Source organism: Ailuropoda melanoleuca, chromosome 11 (genome assembly GCF_002007445.2).
Source record: "Ailuropoda melanoleuca isolate Jingjing chromosome 11, ASM200744v2, whole genome shotgun sequence".
NCBI classification, from domain to species: domain Eukaryota; kingdom Metazoa; phylum Chordata; class Mammalia; order Carnivora; family Ursidae; genus Ailuropoda; species Ailuropoda melanoleuca.
In genome coordinates, this window is record NC_048228.1 from 35616488 (window position 1) to 35639783 (window position 23296).

General features: G+C 35.4%; 1 protein-coding gene across 1 annotated transcript in view; it reads right to left on the reverse strand.

Annotated features, from left to right (window-relative positions):
* Positions 1-23296, reverse strand: part of GRID2 (glutamate ionotropic receptor delta type subunit 2) — a 1429995-nt gene that overhangs the window by 550020 nt on the left and 856679 nt on the right. The window contains exon 5 of the mRNA XM_034672012.1: positions 8098-8151. Within this exon, the coding sequence (XP_034527903.1) occupies positions 8098-8151 (54 nt within the window). The remainder of the gene's footprint in view (positions 1-8097; positions 8152-23296) is intronic.

The following is a 23296-nucleotide window of genomic DNA, read 5'->3' on the forward strand; positions in this document are numbered from 1 at the left end:
ATGACTGAAAAGGGAGAGGTCACGACCAGCACCATTGAAATTGCAAGGATTATTAGAAACTTTTATCAACAGCTATATGCCAAAAAACTAAACAATCTGGAAGAGATGGAGGCCTTCCTGGAAACCTATAAACTACCAAGACTGAAACAGGAAGAAATAGATTTCTTAAATAGGCCAATTAACCATGAAGAGATTGAACCAGTGATCAAAAACCTCCCCCAAAACAAGAGCCCAGGGCCTGATGGATTCCCCAGGGAATTCTACCAAACATTCAAAGAAGAAATAATACCTATTCTCCTGAAGCTATTTCAAAANAATCATGAAGAGATTGAACCAGTGATCAAAAACCTCCCCCAAAACAAGAGTCCAGGGCCTGATGGATTCCCCAGGGAATTCTACCAAACATTCAAAGAAGAAATAATACCTATTCTCCTAAAGCTATTTCAAAAAATAGAAACAGAAGGAAAGCTACCAAACTCATTCTATGAGGCTAATATTACCTTGATCCCCAAACCAGGCAAAGACCCNATGAAGCCAGTATTACCTTGATCCCCAAACCAGACAAAGACCTCATCAAAAAGGAGAATTACAGACTGATTTCCCTGATGAATATGGATGTAAACATTCTCAACAAGATCCTACCTAATAGGATCCAACAGTGCATTAAAAGGATTATCCATCAAAACCAAGTGGGATTCATTCCTGGAATGTAAGTGTAGTTCGNAACATTCACAAATCGATCAGTGTGATAGATCACATCAATGAGAAAAGAGTCAAGAACCATATGATCCTCTCAATTGATGCAGAAAAAGCATTTGACAAAATATAGCATCCTTNGACATTCACAAATCGATCACTGTGATAGATCACATCAATGAGAAAAGAATCAAGAACCATATGATCCTCTCAATTGATGCAGAAAAAGCATTTGACAAAATACAGCATCCTTTCCTGATTAAAACCCTTCAGAGTGTAGGAATAGAGGGTACATTTCTCAATNACCTATGAAAAGCCTACAGCAAATATCATTCTCAATGGGGAAAGTCTGAAAGCCTCTCCTTTAAGATCAGGAACATGACAAGGATGCCCATTCTCACCATTATTATTCAACATAGTACTAGAAGTCCTTGCAACAGCAATCAGACAACAAGAAGGTATAAAAGGTATTTAAATCGGCAAAGAAGAAGTCAAACTGTCTCTCTTTGCAGATGACATGATACTCTATACAGAAAACCCAAAAGACTCCACCCCCAAACAACCAAAACTTCTAGAGCAATTCAGTAATGTGGCGGGATATAAAATCAATGCTCAGAAATCAGTTGCATTTCTATACACGAATAACGAGACTGAAGAAAGAGAAATTAGGGAATCCATCCCATTTACAATAACACCAAAAACCATGCGTTACCTTGGAATTAACTTAACCAGAGACGTAAAGGACCTATATGCTAGAAACTATAGATCACTTTTGAAAGATATTGAGGAAGACATAAAAAGATGGAAAAATATTCCATGCTCATGGATTGGAAGAATTAACATAGTTAAAATGTCCATACTACCCAGAGCAATCTACACTTTCAATGCTATCCCGATCAAAATACCGAGGACATTTTTCAAAGAACTGGAACAAATAGTCCTTAAATTTGTATGGAANGCTATCCCGATCAAAATACCAATGACATTTTTCAAATAACTTTAACAAACAGCCCTTCAATTTGTGTGGAACCAGAAAGGACCCCAAATCGCCAAGAAATTGTTGAAAAGGAAAAACAAAGTTGGGGGCATCACAATGCCGGATTTCGAGCTATACTACAAAGCTGTGATCACAAAGACAGCATGGTACTGGCACAAAAACAGACACATCGACCAATGGAACAGAATAGAGAACCCAGAAATGGACCCTCGGCTCTTTGGGCAACTAATCTTTGATAAAGCAGGAAAAAACATCCGGTGGAAAAAAGACAGTCTCTTCAATAAATGGTGCTGGGAAAATTGGACAGCTACATGCAAAAGAATGAAACTTGACCACTCTCTCACACCATACACAAAAATAAACTCCAAATGGATGAAAGACCTCAATGTGAGACAGGAATCCATNTCCAGTGCAAAAAAGAAAGTCTCTTCAATAAATGGTGCTGGCAAAATTGGACAGCTATATGCAAAAGAATGAAACTTGACCACTCTCTCACACCATACACAAAGATAAACTCCAAATGGNCACACCATACACAAAAATAAACTCCAAATGGATGAAAGACCTCAATGTGAGACAGGAATCCATCAAAATTCTAGAGGAGAACATAGGCAACAACTTCTATGACATCGGCCAGAGCAACCTTTTTCACGACACATCGCCAAAGGCAAGAGAAATAAAAGATAAAATGAACTTATGGGACTTTATCAGGATAAAGAGCTTCTGCACAGCCAAGGAAACAGTCAAAAAAACTAAGAGACAGCCCACGGAATGGGAGAATATATTTGCAAAGGACACCACAGATAAAGGACTGGTATATCCAATATCTACAAGGAACTTCTCAAACTCAATACACATGAAACAAAAAATCTAATCAAAATGGGCAGAAGATATGAACAGACCCTTTTCCAATGAAGACATACAAATGGCTAACAGACACATGAAAAAATGTTCAAAATCATTAGCCATCAGGGAAATTCAAATCAAAACCACACTGAGATACCACCTTACGCCAGTTAGAATGGCAAAGATAGACAAGGCAAGAAACAACAATTGTTGGAGAGGATGTGGAGAAAGGGGATCCCTCCTACATTGTTGGTGGGAATGCAAGTTGGTACAGCCACTCTGGAAAACAGTGTGGAGGTCCCTTAAAAAGTTAAAAATTGAACTACCCTATGACCCANACACCAGTTAGAATGGCAAAAAATTGACAAGGCAGGAAACAGCAAATGTTGGAGAGGATGTGGAGAAAGGGGATCCCTCTTACACTGTTGGTGGGAATGCAAGTTGGTACAGCCACTCTGGAAAACAGTGTGGAGGTCCCTTAAAAAGTTAAAAATTGAACTACCCTATGACCCAGCCATTGCACTACTGGGTGTTTACCCCAAAGATACAGACGTAGTGAAGAGAAGGGCCATATGCACCCCAATGTTCATAGCAGCATTGTCCACAATAGCTAAATTATGGAAGGAGCCGAGATGCCCTTCAACAGATGACTGGATTAAGAAGCTGTGGTCCATATATACAATGGAATATTACTCAGCTATCAGAAAGAACGAGTTCTCAACATTTGCTGCAACATGGATGGGACTGGAGGAGATTATGCTAACTGAAATAAGTCAAGCAGAGAAAGGCAACTATCATATGCTTTCACTCATTTATGGAACATAAGGAATAGCAGGGAGATCAGTAGGAGAAGGAAGGGAAGAATGAAGGGGGTGTAAACAGAAGGGGGAATGAACCATGAGAGACTGTGGACTCTGGGAAACAAACTGAGGGCTTCAGAGGGGAGTGGTGGGGGATTGCGATTGGGTGGTGATGGGTATTAAGGAGGGCACATATTGCATGGTGCACTGGGTGTTATATGCAAATATTGAATCATGGAACATTGCATCAAAACCTGGGAATGTAGTGTATGGTGACTAATCTGACAAGATAAAAATTTAAAAAAAAGAAGATGAATAAAAACAGTGGGAACTTGAAAGAGAGATAGAAAATATAAGAAAATACCAACAGAAGTCATAGAGCTGAAGAATACAGCAATTCAGCTGAAGAATACATGAGAAAGGTACAACAGCGACTAGACGAAGCAGAAGAAAGGATCCGTTATCTTGAAGACAAGGCAGTAGAACTCATTCAGTCAGAGCAGCAGAAAACAAATCAAAAACCAAAGATAGCTTAAGGAACCGATAAAACAACATCAAACAGAACAAAATTTGCATCCTAGCAGTCTCAAAAGGAGAACAGAGTGAGAAAGGGACAAAAAAAGTTATTTGAAGAAATAATGGCTAAAAACTTCCCTAACCTGGGGAAGGAAACAGACATACAGATCCAGTTAGTCCAGAGAGTTCCAAATAAGAGGAACCCAAAGATACCTTATAATTAAACTCCAAAACTTAAAGATAAGAAGAGAATCTTAAAAGACAGTAAGAGAAAAAGAACTTGTTGCATATAAGGGAATGAACAAATGAAAATGGAACTGTAACATGACAAAATCTATGGGTTGCAGCAAAAACAGAAGGAGGAATTAAGAAAACAATCCCACTCACAACTGCTTAAAAAGAATGAAATATCGAGAAAAAAATTTAACCAAGGAAGTGAAAGACCCATATACTGCAAACTATAATTGAAGAAGGCACAACCAAATGAAAATATATTTCATGCTGATGGATTGGAAGAATTAATATTGTTAAAATGTCCATATTTCCCAAGGCAATCTACAGAATCCTTGCAATCCCTTTCAAAATTCCAATGGCATTTTTCATGTAAATTTTTCATATAAATAGTACAAACGATCCTAAAATTTGTTTGGAAACGCAAAGGATCCTGAATAGCCAAAGTAGTCTTGAGAAAGAAGAACAAACCTGGAGGCATCATACTTTCTGATTTCAAACTATATTGCAAAGCTACTGTAATCAAAATAGTATGGTACTGGCATAAAAACAGACATACAGATCAATGGAGATCAGAAGGAAACCCACACACTTATGGTCAGTCAATTAATTTAGAACTAAGAGCCAAGAATATACAATAAGAAAGTCTAAAATAAATGCTATTGAGAAAACCAGACAGCCACACAAAAGAATGAAATTAGAATCTTACACCATGCACAAGAATTAACTTAAAATGGACTAAAGATTTGAATGTAAGACCTGAAACCATAAAGGTCCTATAAGAAAACAAGGTGGTTAAGCTTTTAGACATAAAAGTCTTGGCCATGACTTTTTGGATTTGACTCCAAAGGCTAGGGCAACAAAAGCAAAAAATAAACAAGTTAGGACTACTTCAAACTAAAAACAAAAACAAAAACAAAACAAAAAAACAAAACGTCTGCACAGTGAAGGAAACCATCAACAAAATGAAAAAGCAACCTTTTGAATGGGAGGGGGTATTTGCCAATCATATATCTGATAAGGGGTTAATATCCAAAATACGTAAAGAGGGGCACCTGGGTGGCTCAATCAGTTAAGTGTCAGATTCTTGCTTTCAGCTCAGGTCATGATATCTCATGGGTCATGAGATGGAGCCCTATGTCAGTCTCCACACTCAGTGGGGAGTCTGCTTGAAGATTCTCTCCCTCTGCCCCTCCCCCAACTCGTGCTCCTCTCTCTCTAACATAAATAAATGAATCTTAAAACAAAAACCCCCAAAACATATAAAGAACTAATACATCTCAATAGCAAAAAAAAAAACAAAAAACAAAAAAACAAAACAAACAAAACAAAAAAACAACAAAAACAAAAAACAAAAAGCTAAAAATGAGCAGAGGATCTGAACACTTTTTTTCCCCCCGNTCTGATAAGGGGTTAATATCCAAAATACGTAAAGAGGGGCACCTGGGTGGCTCAATCAGTTAAGTGTCAGATTCTTGCTTTCAGCTCAGGTCATGATATCTCATGGGTCATGAGATGGAGCCCTATGTCAGTCTCCACACTCAGTGGGGAGTCTGCTTGAAGATTCTCTCCCTCTGCCCCTCCCCCAACTCGTGCTCCTCTCTCTCTAACATAAATAAATGAATCTTAAAACAAAAACCCCCAAAACATATAAAGAACTAATACATCTCAATAGCAAAAAAAAAAACAAAAAACAAAAAAACAAAACAAACAAAACAAAAAAACAACAAAAACAAAAAACAAAAAGCTAAAAATGGGCAGAGGATCTGAACACTTTTTTTTCCCCCACAGGAGACATATAGATGGCCAACAAGCACATGATAAAATGCTCAATATCACTAATCATCAGTGAAATGCAAATCAAAATCACAATGAGAGACCACCTCACACTGTTAGAATGGATATGATCAAAAAGATAAGAAAAGATAAGTATTGGGGAGGATGTGGAGAAAAGGGAACCTTTGTACAGTGTTCATAGGAATGTATATTGGTACAGCCTCTATGGAAAACAGTATGGTGTTTCCTCAAAAAATTAAAAAAAAAATACCATATAATCCAAAAATTCTTTTCCTGGGTATGTATTCAACGAAAACAAAATCACTAATTCAAAAAGTATAAGCACCCCCCCATTTTATTGCAGCATTATTTACAGTAGTCAAAATATAGAAACAACCTAAGAGTCCATCAATGGATAAATGGACATACACACTGACACAGACACAGACACAGACACACACACGGAATGGAATACTACTCAGCTTTAAAAGAGATTGAAATCTTGCCATTCACAGCAACATGAACAAACCATAAGGGTATTACCCTAAGTGAAGTAAGACAGAGAAAGACAAATGCCTTATGATTTCACTTCCATGGGGAATCTTAAGAACAAAAGAAATGAACAAACAAAACCAAGAAAAACTAATAGATGCAGAGAACGTATTGGTGGGTGCCAGAGGATTAAAATGGGGGAAATGGGTGAAGGGGATTAAGAAATACAAACTTCTAGTTATTAAATAAATAAATCATGGGGATGTAATGTGCAGCATGGTGACTATAGTCAGTAATATTGTATTGCATATTTGAAAGCTGCTAAGAGAATATTCTTAAAAATTCTCAAGCCTCTGCCTTCAGCTCAGGGCGTGATCCCGGCGTTATGGGATCGAGCCCCACATCAGGCTCTTCTGCTATGAGCCTGCTTCTTCCTCTCCCACTCCCCCTGCTTGTGTTCCCTCTCTCGCTGGCTGTCTCTATCTCTGTCGAATAAATAAAAATAAAATCTTTAAAAAAAAAAATTCTCTTCACAAGAAAAAAAGACTGTATGGCTACATATGATGACTAATTGTGGTCATCACTTTTAAGTGTATACATATATATGTAAATATATATATATATATTTGTGTTACACGCCAAAACTAATATGGTGTAATATGTTAATTATTTCTAAAAAAAAAAGAATGGTGCTAAAATTCTACCCATGTGTAGAAGACACAACTTGAAACTTGAATCATTTTTATTTTTCTGTGTAAAATCATTTACCCTTTATGAACCTCATTCCCTCAAAGCTTCATAGAATGTTTAGTACTCAACACATTAACATGTGAGAAACTGATCTGTGAACTTTAATATAATCATTATTGTAGTAGCATTTATTGAATATCTTTTATCAGCATGTTAAGAGTATTTGGTAATATCTCATTTAATTTTTATAATGAGCTTATAAAGTAAATGTTATACTTACTGTACAAATGACACAGGGTGATTATACTATATATTCATAGTAACACAGCTAACAGATAAATAATACATTCTTTTTATTCATAACTAATAGATATGATATGAATACTAGGTCTTGTTGAGGATAAATTCATATGATCTCATTATTTGTCTGTGACTGACTGCTCATTGTCCTTTCCAATTCCAGCTGGCAGGTGCCAAAGGAATAATCTATTTCAGAGTTCTCATGTTGTAATATATCTGTAATCTTATGTATTGTCTTTACAAAAATCAATAAACTTTCATAAGGCATTTGACAACTTGATGGATTTTAAAATAGTTGTATTTCATCATGAAAAGAAAAAATATCTATTATTCTTTATTCATATTCATATGCTGAACTATTTAATCCTCATGTAAGGGGGGTGGATATAAAAGTTCTAGAAGCAACATTAAAATATAAATGGAACACAAGTACTCCACTGGGAGGAATTCACTTTGCTTACAAAGAAGAACTGTACTTCGTATAAAGATGATTTCCCGAAGTAGTCAGTGTATGCCAACGGAAAAGACTAAAAGATACTCAGTGGGAAGACAATCTCCATTTATTTTATTCATACAAAGCCATTTATAATTTTTAAAAACTCCTTATTCTATTTTTAGTTAGCATCCAGTCAGGAAGCTGAAAGTTTACTTTGTGTTCTGTTTCCTCTTAGGATTCCAAGGCCATAGGAAATGTAGTGACTGACTATATGAAAACAGGACCCAGGATTGACAATAAGGTTTAGTTGGTGTTACCTCATTTATAATGATCCAGTGACAGTCAAAAGCAACCAAATTAGTCTCCACAACCTAGAACAGAAAACAAACCAGCTATCAGTCAGCATTAATAGTGAAAAACAAACCAAACCAAATGAATATACTTGCAAATGGCAAAAAACAAAACAAAACAAAACAAAGAACAAGCCATATCACGTTAGAAAGATCTTTGTTATTAAATTAAAGATGGAAAACTGTTAGCTGAACACCATAGAAGCATTTGTATTTGACATGTAGATGCACTGTAGACTTGATAATTAAATTTGAAAATAAAATTCATCACAAGCCTAGAAAAACAGGTTTCAACTAAAAAAATGAATAATACCACATAGTGATTTAACTGGGAGTATGGTTCAAATCACATTTCCTATTCCAAATAAACTTTGATGGCTTTCTATTATCTAAGTACATGTCCCTCCACAATCTGGCTCTAACTTAACATTCTTATCTTCTGCTATTTCCCTGTGTATATGCTTGCTATTTTCTTAAAGTAAACTGCTCTGTGTTATGAAACACTTTGTGCTGTGTTCTCTAAGAAGATCCAGTTGTAAAATTATTTGAATGTAAAAACTAAAAGCAATAAACATTATATTATCATTAAGTTATGGGTGGGTAACTTCAGTAGCTTTTAGCTTGCTAATTACATAAACACAATTTATGCAAAAGTAAAAGCAAACAATATATAGGTGGCAATCTTGACTAACTTTGAATAAATTGATTCTAAATGATTCTTGGCTTGGGCTAAAAAGTAAGCTGGGGAACACACACGTGTGTGGAGTGTGTGGGTGTGAGTGCATATAGTAAGGGTAGCTTTTGTATCACTTTCAGTTCTATCCAATCTTATACATATTTTAAGGTATGTTCTTACGATTCATGCCATGGGGCATACAGGCATATAATAGTTGAGACTGTTTTGTAAAAGATTATTCTCATATTTTCAGCAATAATGCCCAAAGATTGGGTTTTAAGTGAAGATGCTTTCTAACTATCAAGGAGTGGTTTTAATATGGTGATTGTGTTTTGCTGGTTATTCTTTGTCCAACTGAGAAATGACTGTTGAAAGATGCACTGAATCATAAGAAATATAATTGAAATATATTTCTTGCATGATTTAATGTTTTCTGAAAGGATATAGTTACTTTCAGAATCTTTGTTGTTTTTTTTTAATTTTGGTATAAATTTTGTACTATTTGAGTATGTATCACATTGGTCCTATGAACTTACTGAAGTGTATAGCTAATACACTATCATAGAAGTGAAGATATGTTATTTATTTTTAAGTTATATCATTATTATCATTTTTAGAAATATATATATTTTCCATTTATATGTGAAACAATGCAGAAAATATATCTCTGGCAGTTTTCAGTTTTAGAAATCACTTTATACCATTAATGACAGCACTTATTTCTAATTTTATGATTATGTTTCTTTAATAATCTCAGACAAGTCATCACTAATTTATTAGCAATAAAAAGTGTTAGAAAATAAGCAGGAACTCCATAAGAATTTAAAGAAATACAAAGCAGAGACTCTGATCTAAGGAAAGTAGCTCTCCAGATAAAATAGAGAGAAATATGTTTTTTTTAAAAAGCCCATGACTAAAAAAGCATGGCCAAAATACGGAAACATCAAGAATTCAAAAAGAAATGAAAGCCAAAATATAGATTGAAAGAACTACTGAAAGCAATTATCAGAGGTAGAGCAAGGAGATGACTTAGTTATGTTAAATTGTCTTCATTTCAATAATCTGTACCATTTGGTCAGATTAAGCAACATCTGGGATCTAAGAACTCTTCATTAACCTGTGGACCTTTTTAAGTGAAAAGTTGTCTAGTACAACAGCACTTATGAAAGAGGTAGAAAGGTTACAATCGTAACTTACTGATAATTTGTCTAGACCATTAGTCTTATTCATCTTTCACACTCTGACCTGAAATAAACTTTCAGGCAAAAGCATGAAACAGTAGAGAAGAACAGGCTCAGTCTTGTGTTTCAGTAGAGGAAAAGGGCAAGTATCTCATCAAGGCCACAATTTTTTTTTTTTTTTTCCTAACCCTACCACCCTCCTTTGCTTAGGGTCAGCAGGGAGATTATCTTCTTTCACTCCTGTCTTTAATTTCACTCGTGAGTATGAATACATAAGACATTTCATAGTATAATTTTGAAACAAGGAAAAAGACTATTAGAATATCACTGCAGATAAGGAAATAAATCATTTACTACAATAGCTTGAGTTCTTGGAACAGACCCTATTCTTCCCCTACTACCTGATGTGGTATTGTGCTAACCCAGAAATAAACCTCTTGACACATTATATTTTGGGTCTACTTGTTAGAGTAATTTAGCCTATTTTATCTAATGTAATGCATTTTTATTAATCTTAGTTATGCACCTTTTACTAACCTTAATAAATTTTAATAAACAGCTCATGAGAGTAATTTTAAGTCCTGTGATTTTCTAAAGGCGTGGTTTCAAAACCATGCAATATTCGTTGGCCTTTTCACAAATGTTGAATATTCAGGATTTTTTTATGAGCCCAGTATTCTTTGGGGAAGGAAAACAAATTATACCGGAAAGGTACTTAAGAAGGAAAAGGTAGACATGTCGGTCCCTTTAATTACATACCAAAATACGTATACACAACTCAAATCCATGTATTAAGGGGGCACCCTGTTATTAAGAAACTTTGAAATTTTTTTTATTGCTATGTTGTACACAAAATGTTAATGCTTCCATTCATCATTTGAGGAGGAATATACTTTCCTTAGGTTCATGTTAACATCTTTATGCATAAACAATGAGCTGGCATGAGTTCTCTGATTTTTTAATAATTGAATGTCACTAAAAGTAAGTGATGTGAAAAAGCCATCAAATAAAAAGGTAACTGATATCTGTAATGGAAGGAGCATATAGTAAGGGGCATAAAAAGACGACAGGCAGTTGAGCAGCCTAGACTTTGGAAACCTGGCAGGCTTTGAGTTCTTTCACTTAAATGACTAGAATAGCTATATTGTACAGATAGAATAAAATCTACTACCATACCTATACTAGTGTATAGCGTGTGGGTTTGTGTCTATATGTATCTCCTTCAGAAAGGTAAAATTACAGCAGAGTTAAAAGAAAAGAATGAAAGGAATAACAATGTGGTTTATGCTTTCCTCATATCACATTGAGCTAATAAACATTCTTAGGAGAGACATATACAAATAAAAAAGAAATTCACAGCTATCTGTGTGGATAACAAAAGCCAACCAGATATTGTAAAGCCAAATCAATTCATCTGATAATTTTTCTATTTTTTATTAATATTAATCCCTTTCAGTCTCAGTCTCAGTAATGTATGGGACTAGTGGCATTACTAACTTGAAGGACTGAATTACTTCAGTATAAAAGATTAAGAAGTGATTGTAAGATAGCCTAGAATTTTTTAAACCTTTATATTTATTTCCACAGTTACATTAGAACTCAAAGAGGGAAAACAATTTCCTTTCCCCATCTTCCTCACCTAAGTATCTCATCTCCTCTTTCAGTAGTAAACATACTTGAAGCCAATGAAAGGGATTAAGCAATTGATTGAGCTTTTTCCTTTTTTTCACTGGGAACCTATTTTATATATGAGCATGTCGTTGTTATAGTTGTGTGTTCTCATTCTGTGGATTCTTACAAATGTCTAGCAAGTTAGTAAACACCAATTGTATCTTTTAATCCAAAATTTCAAGGAATCTTAGATTGTTATGAAATACTGAAGATCCTAAAAATTAAAAAAATATTTTATTATCATAATGACAAGAAACACTCCTCAAAAGATCATTTTATGCTGGAGCTATTAAGTCAGCATTATGGTTGGGCAAGTCAGCAAGAAAGAAACTCTCCAATGCGGACTCCTGTATGTTTGGTTACCAGAATAATAGAAAGGAAATATGGATTTTCCTTGGTAATCTGCTCCTCTCCTTCTTACCCCATGCTTCTCTCTTATCACTAGACATGTGTATATTAATCGTGTAAAGGAGCATGGTGCTTGTGCATATAGAGTTGCTTCGACACTGACACAAGGTAACATCGTTACAACAAATGAGACTAGCCCGCCTCCCAAGAAGCTGAGCTTATTTTAAGGGAATTGAGCAAAAAAGGGGGAAAAAAATCAAGCCCTGTCAGGAAGACAAGCAATGAGTAAGGACAGACCATCTGTCACTGGCAGGAACTTTAGAACTTCTGAATCTTTAGAAAAGCCTGACAATTTATCACCATGTCTTCCATCATTTGTCCTCAGATCTTTAGATGTGCTAAATATAAGACAATCGGAAGCAAAGAAATTGCCAGAGCATGTATCTCACTGGTAATAAATGTGGAACAGTTTCTATGCGCACAGAGGACAATTTAATTGACTAAACAATAACAGCAACATGCTGTTTTTCACTCAACCTTGTGGCTTAACTAAATTAAACTTGTTCCCTTTGCAGGATGTACTAAATATTACACGTCTATGCAAAGGGTTCCAGCGCTCTGTGCACCTGCAGCAGCAAGGATTTCAGGTGTTTACTTCCTATTCCTGTCTATTCCAAATCGCCAGGTGGAAACATGCCTGGGGAAGGACCCCAACAGTTATGCTGAAACAAGTGGCTGGAGAAATATTAAAGAGCTACTCCTCTCCTGGCTCCACATCTATAGCAAGACTGTAGCTTATATCAGTATTTCTAGAACTATATTCTGTGGGATACTATTTCCACTAAAATTCATAAGCATTCTATAGCAAGTAGATTTAGAAATCTAAGTTAACCAAATTAATAGATGTCATTACTGCATCACTCCTCAAAGCTCTGAGCAGGTTAATATCAATACTGAAATTAATTAATATAAAATTCATATTAATATGAATAATATTTGGGGACATATGGCTTGAGACCTATGAGTGTGAGCTCTAAAGTAAATGAGTCAATGCCTTCGTTTTCTTACAGTGTGACTTTGAGCAAACTACCACCCCTATAAGCCTCAGTTTCCTCATTTGCAACTAGGATTAACACTAGTGCCTACATAATAAAATCATAGCGAAGCTTAAATGCAACAATGGCAAACTCTCAGTAAGTACCAACTCTTCCGTTTTAATTTATATGCTTTATGGAACTCCAGGAGAAGGTATTTGGAATGTGGCATATTCCAAATTGATCTGACTGTGGGGAAACCAATTTTCCTCACTATAAATCCTATGGGATCAGTACTTTTGGGGAAATGTAGGCTAGAATCAATGTTAATTTAGCCACACGTTCCTAAAAGTTCTAAAATTTTATTGAAGCACCACAAGGAATTTTCTAATTTTAAAATCATGGTCTTAAAATAATCCTACAGAGAGGGTGACTAACAGAGGACATTTCCTACAAAACAATAAAAAATACAGAAACAAAAGTCAAATTACCATATTTTGTGTAAAATTCAAATGCATACATAATACTTTTGGCCAAGTAGTGATACTTGTTCTTTTCTCCTTTTAATCTTTTTCTTCCCTTTCTAATTAAACAAAATACTAAACGAAAACAAACCATTATACTTTCCTCCAATAAAGTATAAAAAGGGAATATATTGTATATAAAGTTTATAGCATACAGTAGATCCTTAGTAAGAGATCAATGGATTTACAGTCCAAACCCCACATCCAGTGTCCTAAGTATCATATATGATGAAACTGCACTACCACAAAATTCTGCTAAAAGAAATTCAATTAAATACTCTAATGTTCCAAAATGTGAAGTGAAAATACAAAACTCCAGTCTCCTTAAGGTGCAGTCAACCTGGGATTCACTTCCATTGCCTTTTTTTTTTTTTTTTTTTTTTTAAGATAGGTTGTTTTTCATTTTTCTTTTCACTAGAACCGCCCAAACCACAGTACAGGGAGACACTGGAGTATTGTGTAGATTCCATTTTTAAATCCCAAATATATCCAGCAGATGGCATCAGTAAGCCCTAGAGCTGATACTGGGCAACACGAGGATATTCTGAAATGACTGTCTTGTTTGCGTTTCCCCTTGAACTCAGCATGGGTCCGCAACTCTCCTCTGTTCTTATCCAAGCAGCTACTATCCGCCATCCCACTCTGTGCCTTTTGCTTTAGAATCTCTGCTCTGATCTTCCAGCTGGAAGACCACAAATACACTTTCATCCAAATCCTCTTGCCATTACTGCCAAAGTTATTTCATAAACGGATATGCTAGAATTATTGTTACTGCTGGGCAGTCGGGTCTTCCCACACCCCCTGGGAGATGGAAATCTGCCACCGCTGAGATTTGGCCAAAAGTATGCTACCTGCTATGCTTCTTAATATGGAAAGATGGACACTAACACGCACATACACAGTAGAGAATCTGCGTTCATCCTATGACATAGACCCACCTTCCTGTGTCCTAAATTACTGAACAGAGATTGAACAACTATTAAAAATCAGTTCATGATTTCAATACTTTGACCAAAGAGGATATAAAGAAGGATTTGACAATTATTTCCAGTGCAGGGGACCACTGTATAACTGTTCGAATTCTTTCAAAATTTTTGTTTGCATTGGGCTTTGTTTAAATGTTCTGCTGTGGTGATTAAAGAGTACTTATCCCAAAACGATTAGGAAAAATAGCGGTTGTTGAGAGACTATTAGTCCTTTGTCATGCCTGTTTCACTACATTCTAACATGTAACCTTTGGTGCAAAAAGGGAATTACATTAAACTATTTTTTAAATTTTGTTTTTGTTTTTGTTTTTTTTTTTTAATAGCTAACTGGTCCTTGACAGAGTAAATTAATTCCCAAATGTAACTGGCAAACAAATAAATACAAGTTTTTACTTGGATTTTGATCTCGATTTAAAATGATGATTTGGGGACACATTGGCTCTTAATTGCTGGGATTTATGAAATAAGTTTTTCTTGTTATCTTGAAGCAAAGGGGAAAAAAAGCTTCTTACAGAGAAGTCTATCACATCAAAATGCAACATACAGGCTTTTCACCACTGTGAACTTCCATGCTTTGCTTTGTTCTTTTTTTTTTTTTTCTTGGTTCCTTTTGATCTTCTATCTTCTTTTCCCCTTCACAAAGTGTTTCTCAAAACTCAGACTGAAGTAAATGTCAAATCCTTTCCCAACCCTTACCTCCCTAACCCCAGGAAGAACTGTCCCCAAGTTCGCGCTCATCTAGTACTCTGAACAAACCTCTATCTAAACTTAATTAAATCGGGTTTAGTTACATAACTGACTGTGAGAGCTGTGTTGTATGTTCTATTCCCCTTATTCCCTCTTCTTTAGCCTGACTGGCTTTCTTGTGGATCCTCCAGGACAGTCCTGCTTTTGCTCGGGCTTTGCTTCCTGAATTGCTCCCACACCAGGGGGAGAGATGTGCATAGCCACACAGCCCTCGGCATTTCTTGTGGGACTGGGCATAAATATCACTTCATCAGGCCAGACTTCTGTAATCACCCACCCTTGCTCCCCCCATGTACTTACCCCACATGAGGCACACACACACACACACACACACACACACACACACACACACACAGACACACTGTTTACTGCCTCTTTCCGTGCACTAGGCATATAAACTTCACAATGCTAGGAATTTCATTTTGATCATTGGTCTATACCCTTAGAATAATCAGTGATATATAATTGGGTTTCAGTAAAATTTGTTGCCAGGCACAAGGCAGATTTTCACTAAATGTTGTTTGTGGGAAAAAAGACAATTCTACAGCCCTAACTCATGTTTATGTATCTGTGGCTATCCCACCTCACCTAGGACTAAACCATTTGATAAACTTGTATTGAAAGGAAGTCACTGGATGGAATTTAATTTTTAATCAATAAATAATGAGAAAATGACTCAATTCACATTTTCTCGAATGAAGAGATCTTGACCATAGAAAAATTTGAGAAATACAGGCAATTTTACCCACCATTCTACTCCATGACCTTTACCTTGAAGTGGTATAAGAATATTTGTTTTTCTTTTAGTGAGTCTTATTCCCATCTTCTTTTTAGAATGTAACTTGCTATACTGATTAACTGATCAACATTATGTGTATATATATATATATATAGAGAGAGAGAGAGAGAGAGAGAGAGAGCCGCTATTGCTTAATCAGAGAAACAGTTATCTGTTCCTGCTCTCTCTTCAAAACAGAACTTTTGGTTATCACCACTGGATGAAGGGTCAAAAGCTTCTAGAAGAGAAAATGTACAATGATTCTTATTGTGGCAATAAGGCTATTAGGCATCTAATTTCTGCAGTTAGTCAGTTAATCAGTTCACTACTCTTCTTTGTGTAACTTGGCCATATTCTGGGTTACCAACAGCTCATCACTGATGAAGCCAATATGGATGCTGATTATTATTCATGAAAAGACATTCCTAGTTCAATATTTCTCTTATCTTTGGACTCTTCTAATACCTCACAGTGACTCTGCTTTCTAGAATATCAAGAGTGGTATACTATGTTGATGATTCTAGACTCCAAAGACTTTGGAGGGGGAAACATGTATTCGAAAGGTCTTATTAGTTTTGATACACGAAGTACCCAGAAGAAAAATTAAGAAATGCAAAATGTGAACTTTCACGGTCACCTTCTTAAACGACTTGTTTTGGTCATTCTCAGGATATTTAAGCTCATTGGAGGTATGATCCTTGAACATTTTATAGAATCAAAATAAGACCTTCAAGCTTTCCGAGGTTTCTAAATTTCTTTGATAGTTTCTTTCATAAAAAGCGTACCTTGTGGCCTACTATAAAAAATGTTTTCAATGGTGTTGGACTTGACAGCATGGACACTTTCCAGAATTTCAAGCAATTGACTCTCCCGTCTGTGCTATTTCACTATGGTGAAATATAAACCAACTTTTTCTTACCACTGACAAATCACCTTATGGTGTTAGAACTGTGTTTAGTAACAAAATGTCAGTTGAAACTGAGGCACCAACTGTTAACTGCTCAAACAAAATGTCATTTGTAGAACAGAATTACAGAGTTTGACAAAGGAACCTATGCTATGATCACAGAATGCAAGAATATTCAAAATCATCTGATACATTTTAGAATTTTCATTGATCTTAAACCTCTTGATAAATTATTTTTGTTTTCCTAATCTTGTTTACATGTATGCTTATCTGCCTGTCAGTGTTTATAACTGCACAACTTCTACAAAATTATTAGAATTACCCTGAATACTGTTTACATTGTTCCACCTTTCCTAGAAATGGATCACACAAATGGGTGATTTAGAGTCACTGCAAATTCATTGCTTCCAACCCCACTGGACACTCAATTCTAACTAGCGATTGATTCTTCTACCTGTATACATAGTCAGTTTTGCTCCTTCCCATTCCCCATGGCAGTGAAGAGTTCAAGCTTCAGCCAGCTCCATTAGCCCATCTCCCTAATAACTTCACAAGTAACCTTTCTCCTATTTAAATAAATAATGAATAAAAATCAACAGGTAGAAATGGTTTCAAGACCTCAAGTTCTTGCCCCTCTATAATCAGAAACAAAGCAAAAAAAAAAAAATTCTGAATAATAACAGCTAACATTTTTGGGATGTGTATTACTTACCAGAAACACTGTTAAACATTTTAATGCCTTTCATCATTTGGTCTTATATACCCTTTGAAGGTAGTTGCTATTATTTTTCCCACTTTACAAATGAATAAACACTGTCTTAATTTCACTCCTCCCCTCTCTTGGCAATAAAACAGGAAGAGTTTCCTCTAAGGGAGACTAATTGTTTCAGTAGAGCTCTAGGTCCCTTTCTTCCTTCCTTCCTTTCTTTCTTTCTTTGGGAATCTGCAACAATAGCTATTTACATAGTCTGTGCTTTCTGCATCTCTCCATTTACCACCTATGGGACAACAGATTTCCTTCCACTTAACACATGACCTCTCAAATGGCTTTTACAGAAATCTTGTCAGATATCACCTATGATCATTTTCTCCTTTTTTACTTCTTCCATTTACATAGTGATCATTCTGGTTTCTGTCCCCAACTCCTCTTTATTTGTCTGGCCTCTTGGTATCTTTTAGGCATAATTATCCTCATCATTTCTAAGAGGTCTTCAATGATCACTACACCCTTCCCACCACAAAACGTCTTATAAATGGATATGAACCACCATCACTGAACATGTTTAATTATATTTTTTTTTTTATTTGACTACTTTCTCTACCATACTAAAAGCTTCTTGAGGCAGAGATAGTGTTTTATCTATTTTATATTCCCAGCAACTAACTCTGGACCTGACTCATAATAGACATTAAATAAGTGTTGTGAACTGGACTCAAACTATCCTGTTATAAGGTTATTTTGCTCCGTAATGTGACTGTAGATGTTAGAAGGTTATTTTGCCCCCATCCCGTGCTCAAGTGAACTGCCCTGCAACTGGCAGGGGATAAGAGTTTCCAGCATTTTGACCTGTGCCACCTCGAGAGCTTGTATCTCTTCTCTTCTCTGCCTGACGACTTTTTTCCAGCACATTTGGCCACACGCAAACACAACCTAGAAGTGGGGGTATGTTAGCATCTCTGGAGGTTAACTCTTGACCAACAGAGATGGGAAGAAGTGGATAAATGCTCCTATCTCCCCCACCTCCAGTGGGGGCTGACTCTGAGGTATATTCCAAACACAATTTCTCAGAAGGTTCCCCACAGGATTGAGATCCATGTGCCTGCTTTTGTAATCCATTCCTGGTAACACGTTCTTGATTGGCTTTTCTCTTTACTCTCTCTTAGGTTTACCACTTCCTCGCTTGTGGTTTATGGGACCAACTCCCTGATAAATCATCTGCACCCAGTTTCTTGTCTCAGGATCTGTACCAGTAACTCAAACTTAGTCAGCCTTCCTACATAAAACACAATTTACTACACATGAATAGAGAATAGTTGCTATAGTTAAATGAAAAAATTCTTGAGAAGTAGAAAAATTCTTGAGAAATTAAAATTATTCACAATCTGTCCATAGGAGTTGTCTTCCTATAATAGATGGCTGAGAACTCTCATAATCCTAAAAAGCTTTGATGTCACTGTGTACAGTGTATTTGGGAATTCTTCACATAGGTGAGTCTCAATTTTAGCGTGCATTAGAATCACCTGCAGGATGTCTTAAACATATTGCTGGGCCCACTTCAACAGTTTTTGATTTAGAATTTCTGGCACAGAGTCTGAGAATTTGCATTTGTAACAAGTTTCCAGTTGGTGCCTGTGCTGCAGGTTTAGTGAATCATTTTGAGATCCAGTGCTTTACAAAAAAGCCCTGGTCAGGGACCGAGTGTGATGACTTGACATTAATTCTATATCCATTCAATTACTTAGACAAAACCATTCAAGCTTTTTGAGCACCTGAAACATACTAGACACAGCACTAGGATAGGAGTTGCTTCGTTGAGCAAGGCAGACTTAGTCTTTGTTCTAAGTGAGCTTTCAGCCGGGCTCCAGTGGAGACTGTCAGGAATCTGAAAAGTGTAATAGTACTGCCAGTCTATTGGTGATATTCCTTCTCAAATAGCCAAGAGCATGCACCTTTCCACAGGAGGAAAGACAAAATCCTTTTTCAGAAAGAATACAGTCATTTTCAGCTGATTGTTTAAAAATCACTTCTAATTGGAAGCAAACTTCTTTACATACATTAAAGTATTGAGATTTATACCTCGTACATATCTGCACAAATCATACACAAATTATTTCAAATCACACATATTTTCTGTTTGGAGTGATGGATTATTATTTACAAGAATTGAATTTTTGGGATTAGTAACCATAAATGTTATTTTGATCTTATAACCATTTTTGTTTGTTTTTCCACCTGCAAGTGATTAAGTCAGCCTTGAATAAAGGCTACCAACTATATCCTGAAATACATCATTGAATTTGCCTGTTCATTATTTCTTACATGCCATTCCAAGTTCCGCAGCAGGAATCAGTTCTGCCATGTTGTTAAATATATTATGTGTTAAGGCTTGCTTTAACTAACTCCAGTCAGATAAAAAGAAAAGAAAAAAATATGTATATATTCTAAAAGTTACTGTAGGTATTTCACTCTTCAGTCAGTTTTTTATTTTCAGAGTTGAATTTTTATTAGGAATTATAAAATGGGACTAAGGTGTGTTTCTGTCACTAGTGTTGAGGCCGTAAATGCCATGTGGAACATTTGTGGTTCATAATTTAAAAGGTGGCCTGGAGATACGTGTCAGGCCTTTCTTGGTCCATTGTAAAGAGTTACATACTGATTTTGAATCTCCCATATGTTTCCCAGTTTACTGAAGTACTAAGCACTGTTTCCCAGCATACATTCATATTTAGCATACTTTCACAGTCTACTCAGGTCAGAATATGAAAGGAAGACCGTGAAGATGGATCTATTCTAGAATAATCCCCTGGACTCCCTCAGACCCAAAGACACACACTAACAGCTGCAGTTCTGAGGGCCACCTGTTTTCCTCCCTAGAGAAATTTGAAAACAGTCATAAATCGGGCTGGTTGACAAGCTTCAAAAGCCTTTCTCCAAGCTGACAGAAGTATGAGAAGGCTTTCTTTAAGAATATTCTGGTAGTACTTACTCCTGTGAGAATTAAAGACAGAGACATAGTTGAAATAAATTTCATTCTCTGATCTGATCACAGTCGTTGAAATGGAGTGTTTTTTTCTCTGACTACTTTGTTTTGTTTCTTTTCTTTTGCAGACTTATCAGGATGACAGAGACTTACTGGTATAACACTGTAGTGCACACCACTACAAAGTCTTTACTGTCTTATGGAGTAAGGGCATGAAGTCGTGAAGTTTAGTATGCTTATTCTTACAGACACATTTCATTCTGACTTGCAGTATGATTCACAGTGAGATTAGCTCAGGAGAGTTTTCATATCAATAGAAAATTCCTTTCTTTAGATTTACTCATCCCTTATCTTTTAGGTACAAAATTGAGAAAATCAAAAAGACACATTGACTTGCATCTTACCTTGTATGTTCTAAACAATTGATTGGAGTGTTTAATTTAATAATTTAAAAGATAATGCACTTATTAGAGAAGGCCATCTTCATTCCTAAAGATAAAATTTTGACCTATAATAAGATTATTCTAGTTTTTAAGTTCTTTAAGTGAGTTATAAAATTATTTTCAAATGGCTTTTTTTCCAGTGGTTGGTTGTCTCATTTTGTTAAAAAAAATGTTAATAAGGTTATGAATTCAACTCCTGTGTTATGTAAATTACTATTCCTTTCTTCCAAAATTATGGTTTTAGCCATAAGATACTATTCCCCCCCAAAAAAACCAAATAGTATCCCATCATCATTGAGTCTTTGTTTCTTTTTTGTTTTTTTCTTTTTTTTTTTTAAAGATTTTATTTATTTATTTGACAGAGACAGCCAGCGAGAGAGGGAACACAAGCAGGGGGAATGGGAGAGGAAGAAGCAGGCTCATAGTGGAGGAGCCTGATGTGGGGCTCGATCCCTTAACGCCGGGATCACGCCCTGAGCCGAAGGCAGACGCTTAACCACTGTGCCACCCAGGCGCCCCATCTTTTTTGTTTTTTTCTTAAGTAGGCTCCATGCCCAGTGTGGAGCCCAACATGTGGCTTGAACTCATGATACTGAGGTTAAAACCTGAGTTGAGATCAAGAGTCAGATGCTCAACCCACTGAGCTGCCCAGGTACACCCACCATTGAGTTTTCAAGTGCAGAATGTAAAGAGCAGAAATTTGATGTTACAGAGAGATATTGCAAAAGTAGGAAAAGAATACTAACTGGTCATACAGAAATGGATGGAAGACATTCTGAGTATAATGAACAATTTCTGGATGGCATTTTGCAGAACATAGTGGAGAGATACATGTTTTTTGATATATTATTGATAAATAAAATATAATTAAAATGAACTTTTAATAAAGGGAAAGCTGAGGTTGATATTTTTACGCAAATAATTTCATATATTTTGACACAAAGAATTGATGCACCAGAGTAGACTGGGTTTAGACAACGGTTTGGGACACACAGAAGATAGCTAAATCTGGATGTGACCCCCCCAAAAAAACCACAAAAAACAAAAAACTAAATAATACTTTTACAGTTATATTTTAAGTAATGTTTAGTGATGAGAGACTGAAGATTTATAATAAATGCTGTGTGTAATTTATGATTTGTAAAAACATTTCTAATTATATGTAAATAAAATTTATTAAAATTAAAAATTACATATCACTTAAAAATCATCACATGGGCTCAGTTATATTAGATAAATTAATGTTCCTAGTTATAAAGACCATAGTAAAAGAATCTTTCTTAACATTCTAGAAGTAGGTATGCAGGTTCAGAGGAACAGAGTTTGCTATCACAGCTAAGATTCTGGTGTAGAGAGTGGGAAGAAGCAGATAAGCAGTATTTCCTATCAACCGATTCTTTAACAGGGTTGAATTCTCTCTAGGTATGTTTTTGTCACAGAATAATGCCATTAAATTATTGTAAAGTCTCTGTTAGTTGAAACATTAATTCTTTAAAAAGAATTTAAAAGTTTGATCTAAAAATAAAGTATTTATCTTCCTAATTTTCTTCAATTTTATCTAGCACATATATATATAGTTAAAAACACAGTTAACTAACTTTGAAATTTTTGATACTTATAAGTATACCATAACATCCTCAGAGCTAATACAATCTCACTAACATTAGTTTCCTGATATTCTTCAAATTATTTGCATTTTTTGATGTGCTTAATAAAAATCACTTAATAAAAGTCATTAATTTGAAAAAAATTCTGAATCATTTTATATATGGATTTTAAAATCATACTTTTACTTTCTTTACTTAAACTTACTTTGTGATAAGAGGTCTCTGCAAATTCAAAGAAAATAATTAGGTCAAAGTCTCAAAATATCCAATGAGAATTGTGATTAAAACAATAATGGAAAGAGGAAAAAATAGGTCAAAGGATGATCCAACTTTATAGCTAGGAAAGTATGCCATTCCTCTAAATAATGAATTTTTTCTCTGTTCTCATTTTATTTGTAAAAGTTCACACTACTGGGAAAATTCGTTTCTTTAGCTTTGAATATGACTTTAAGAAAGCTAAAATAAAGCATTTCAAATTTAAAAAAAAAAGTTCTTGAGAGCCAAGTAAAGACCATTTTTAGGGTTGAGAGTTGGATATTATTTGAAACCTGGAACTTCCTAAA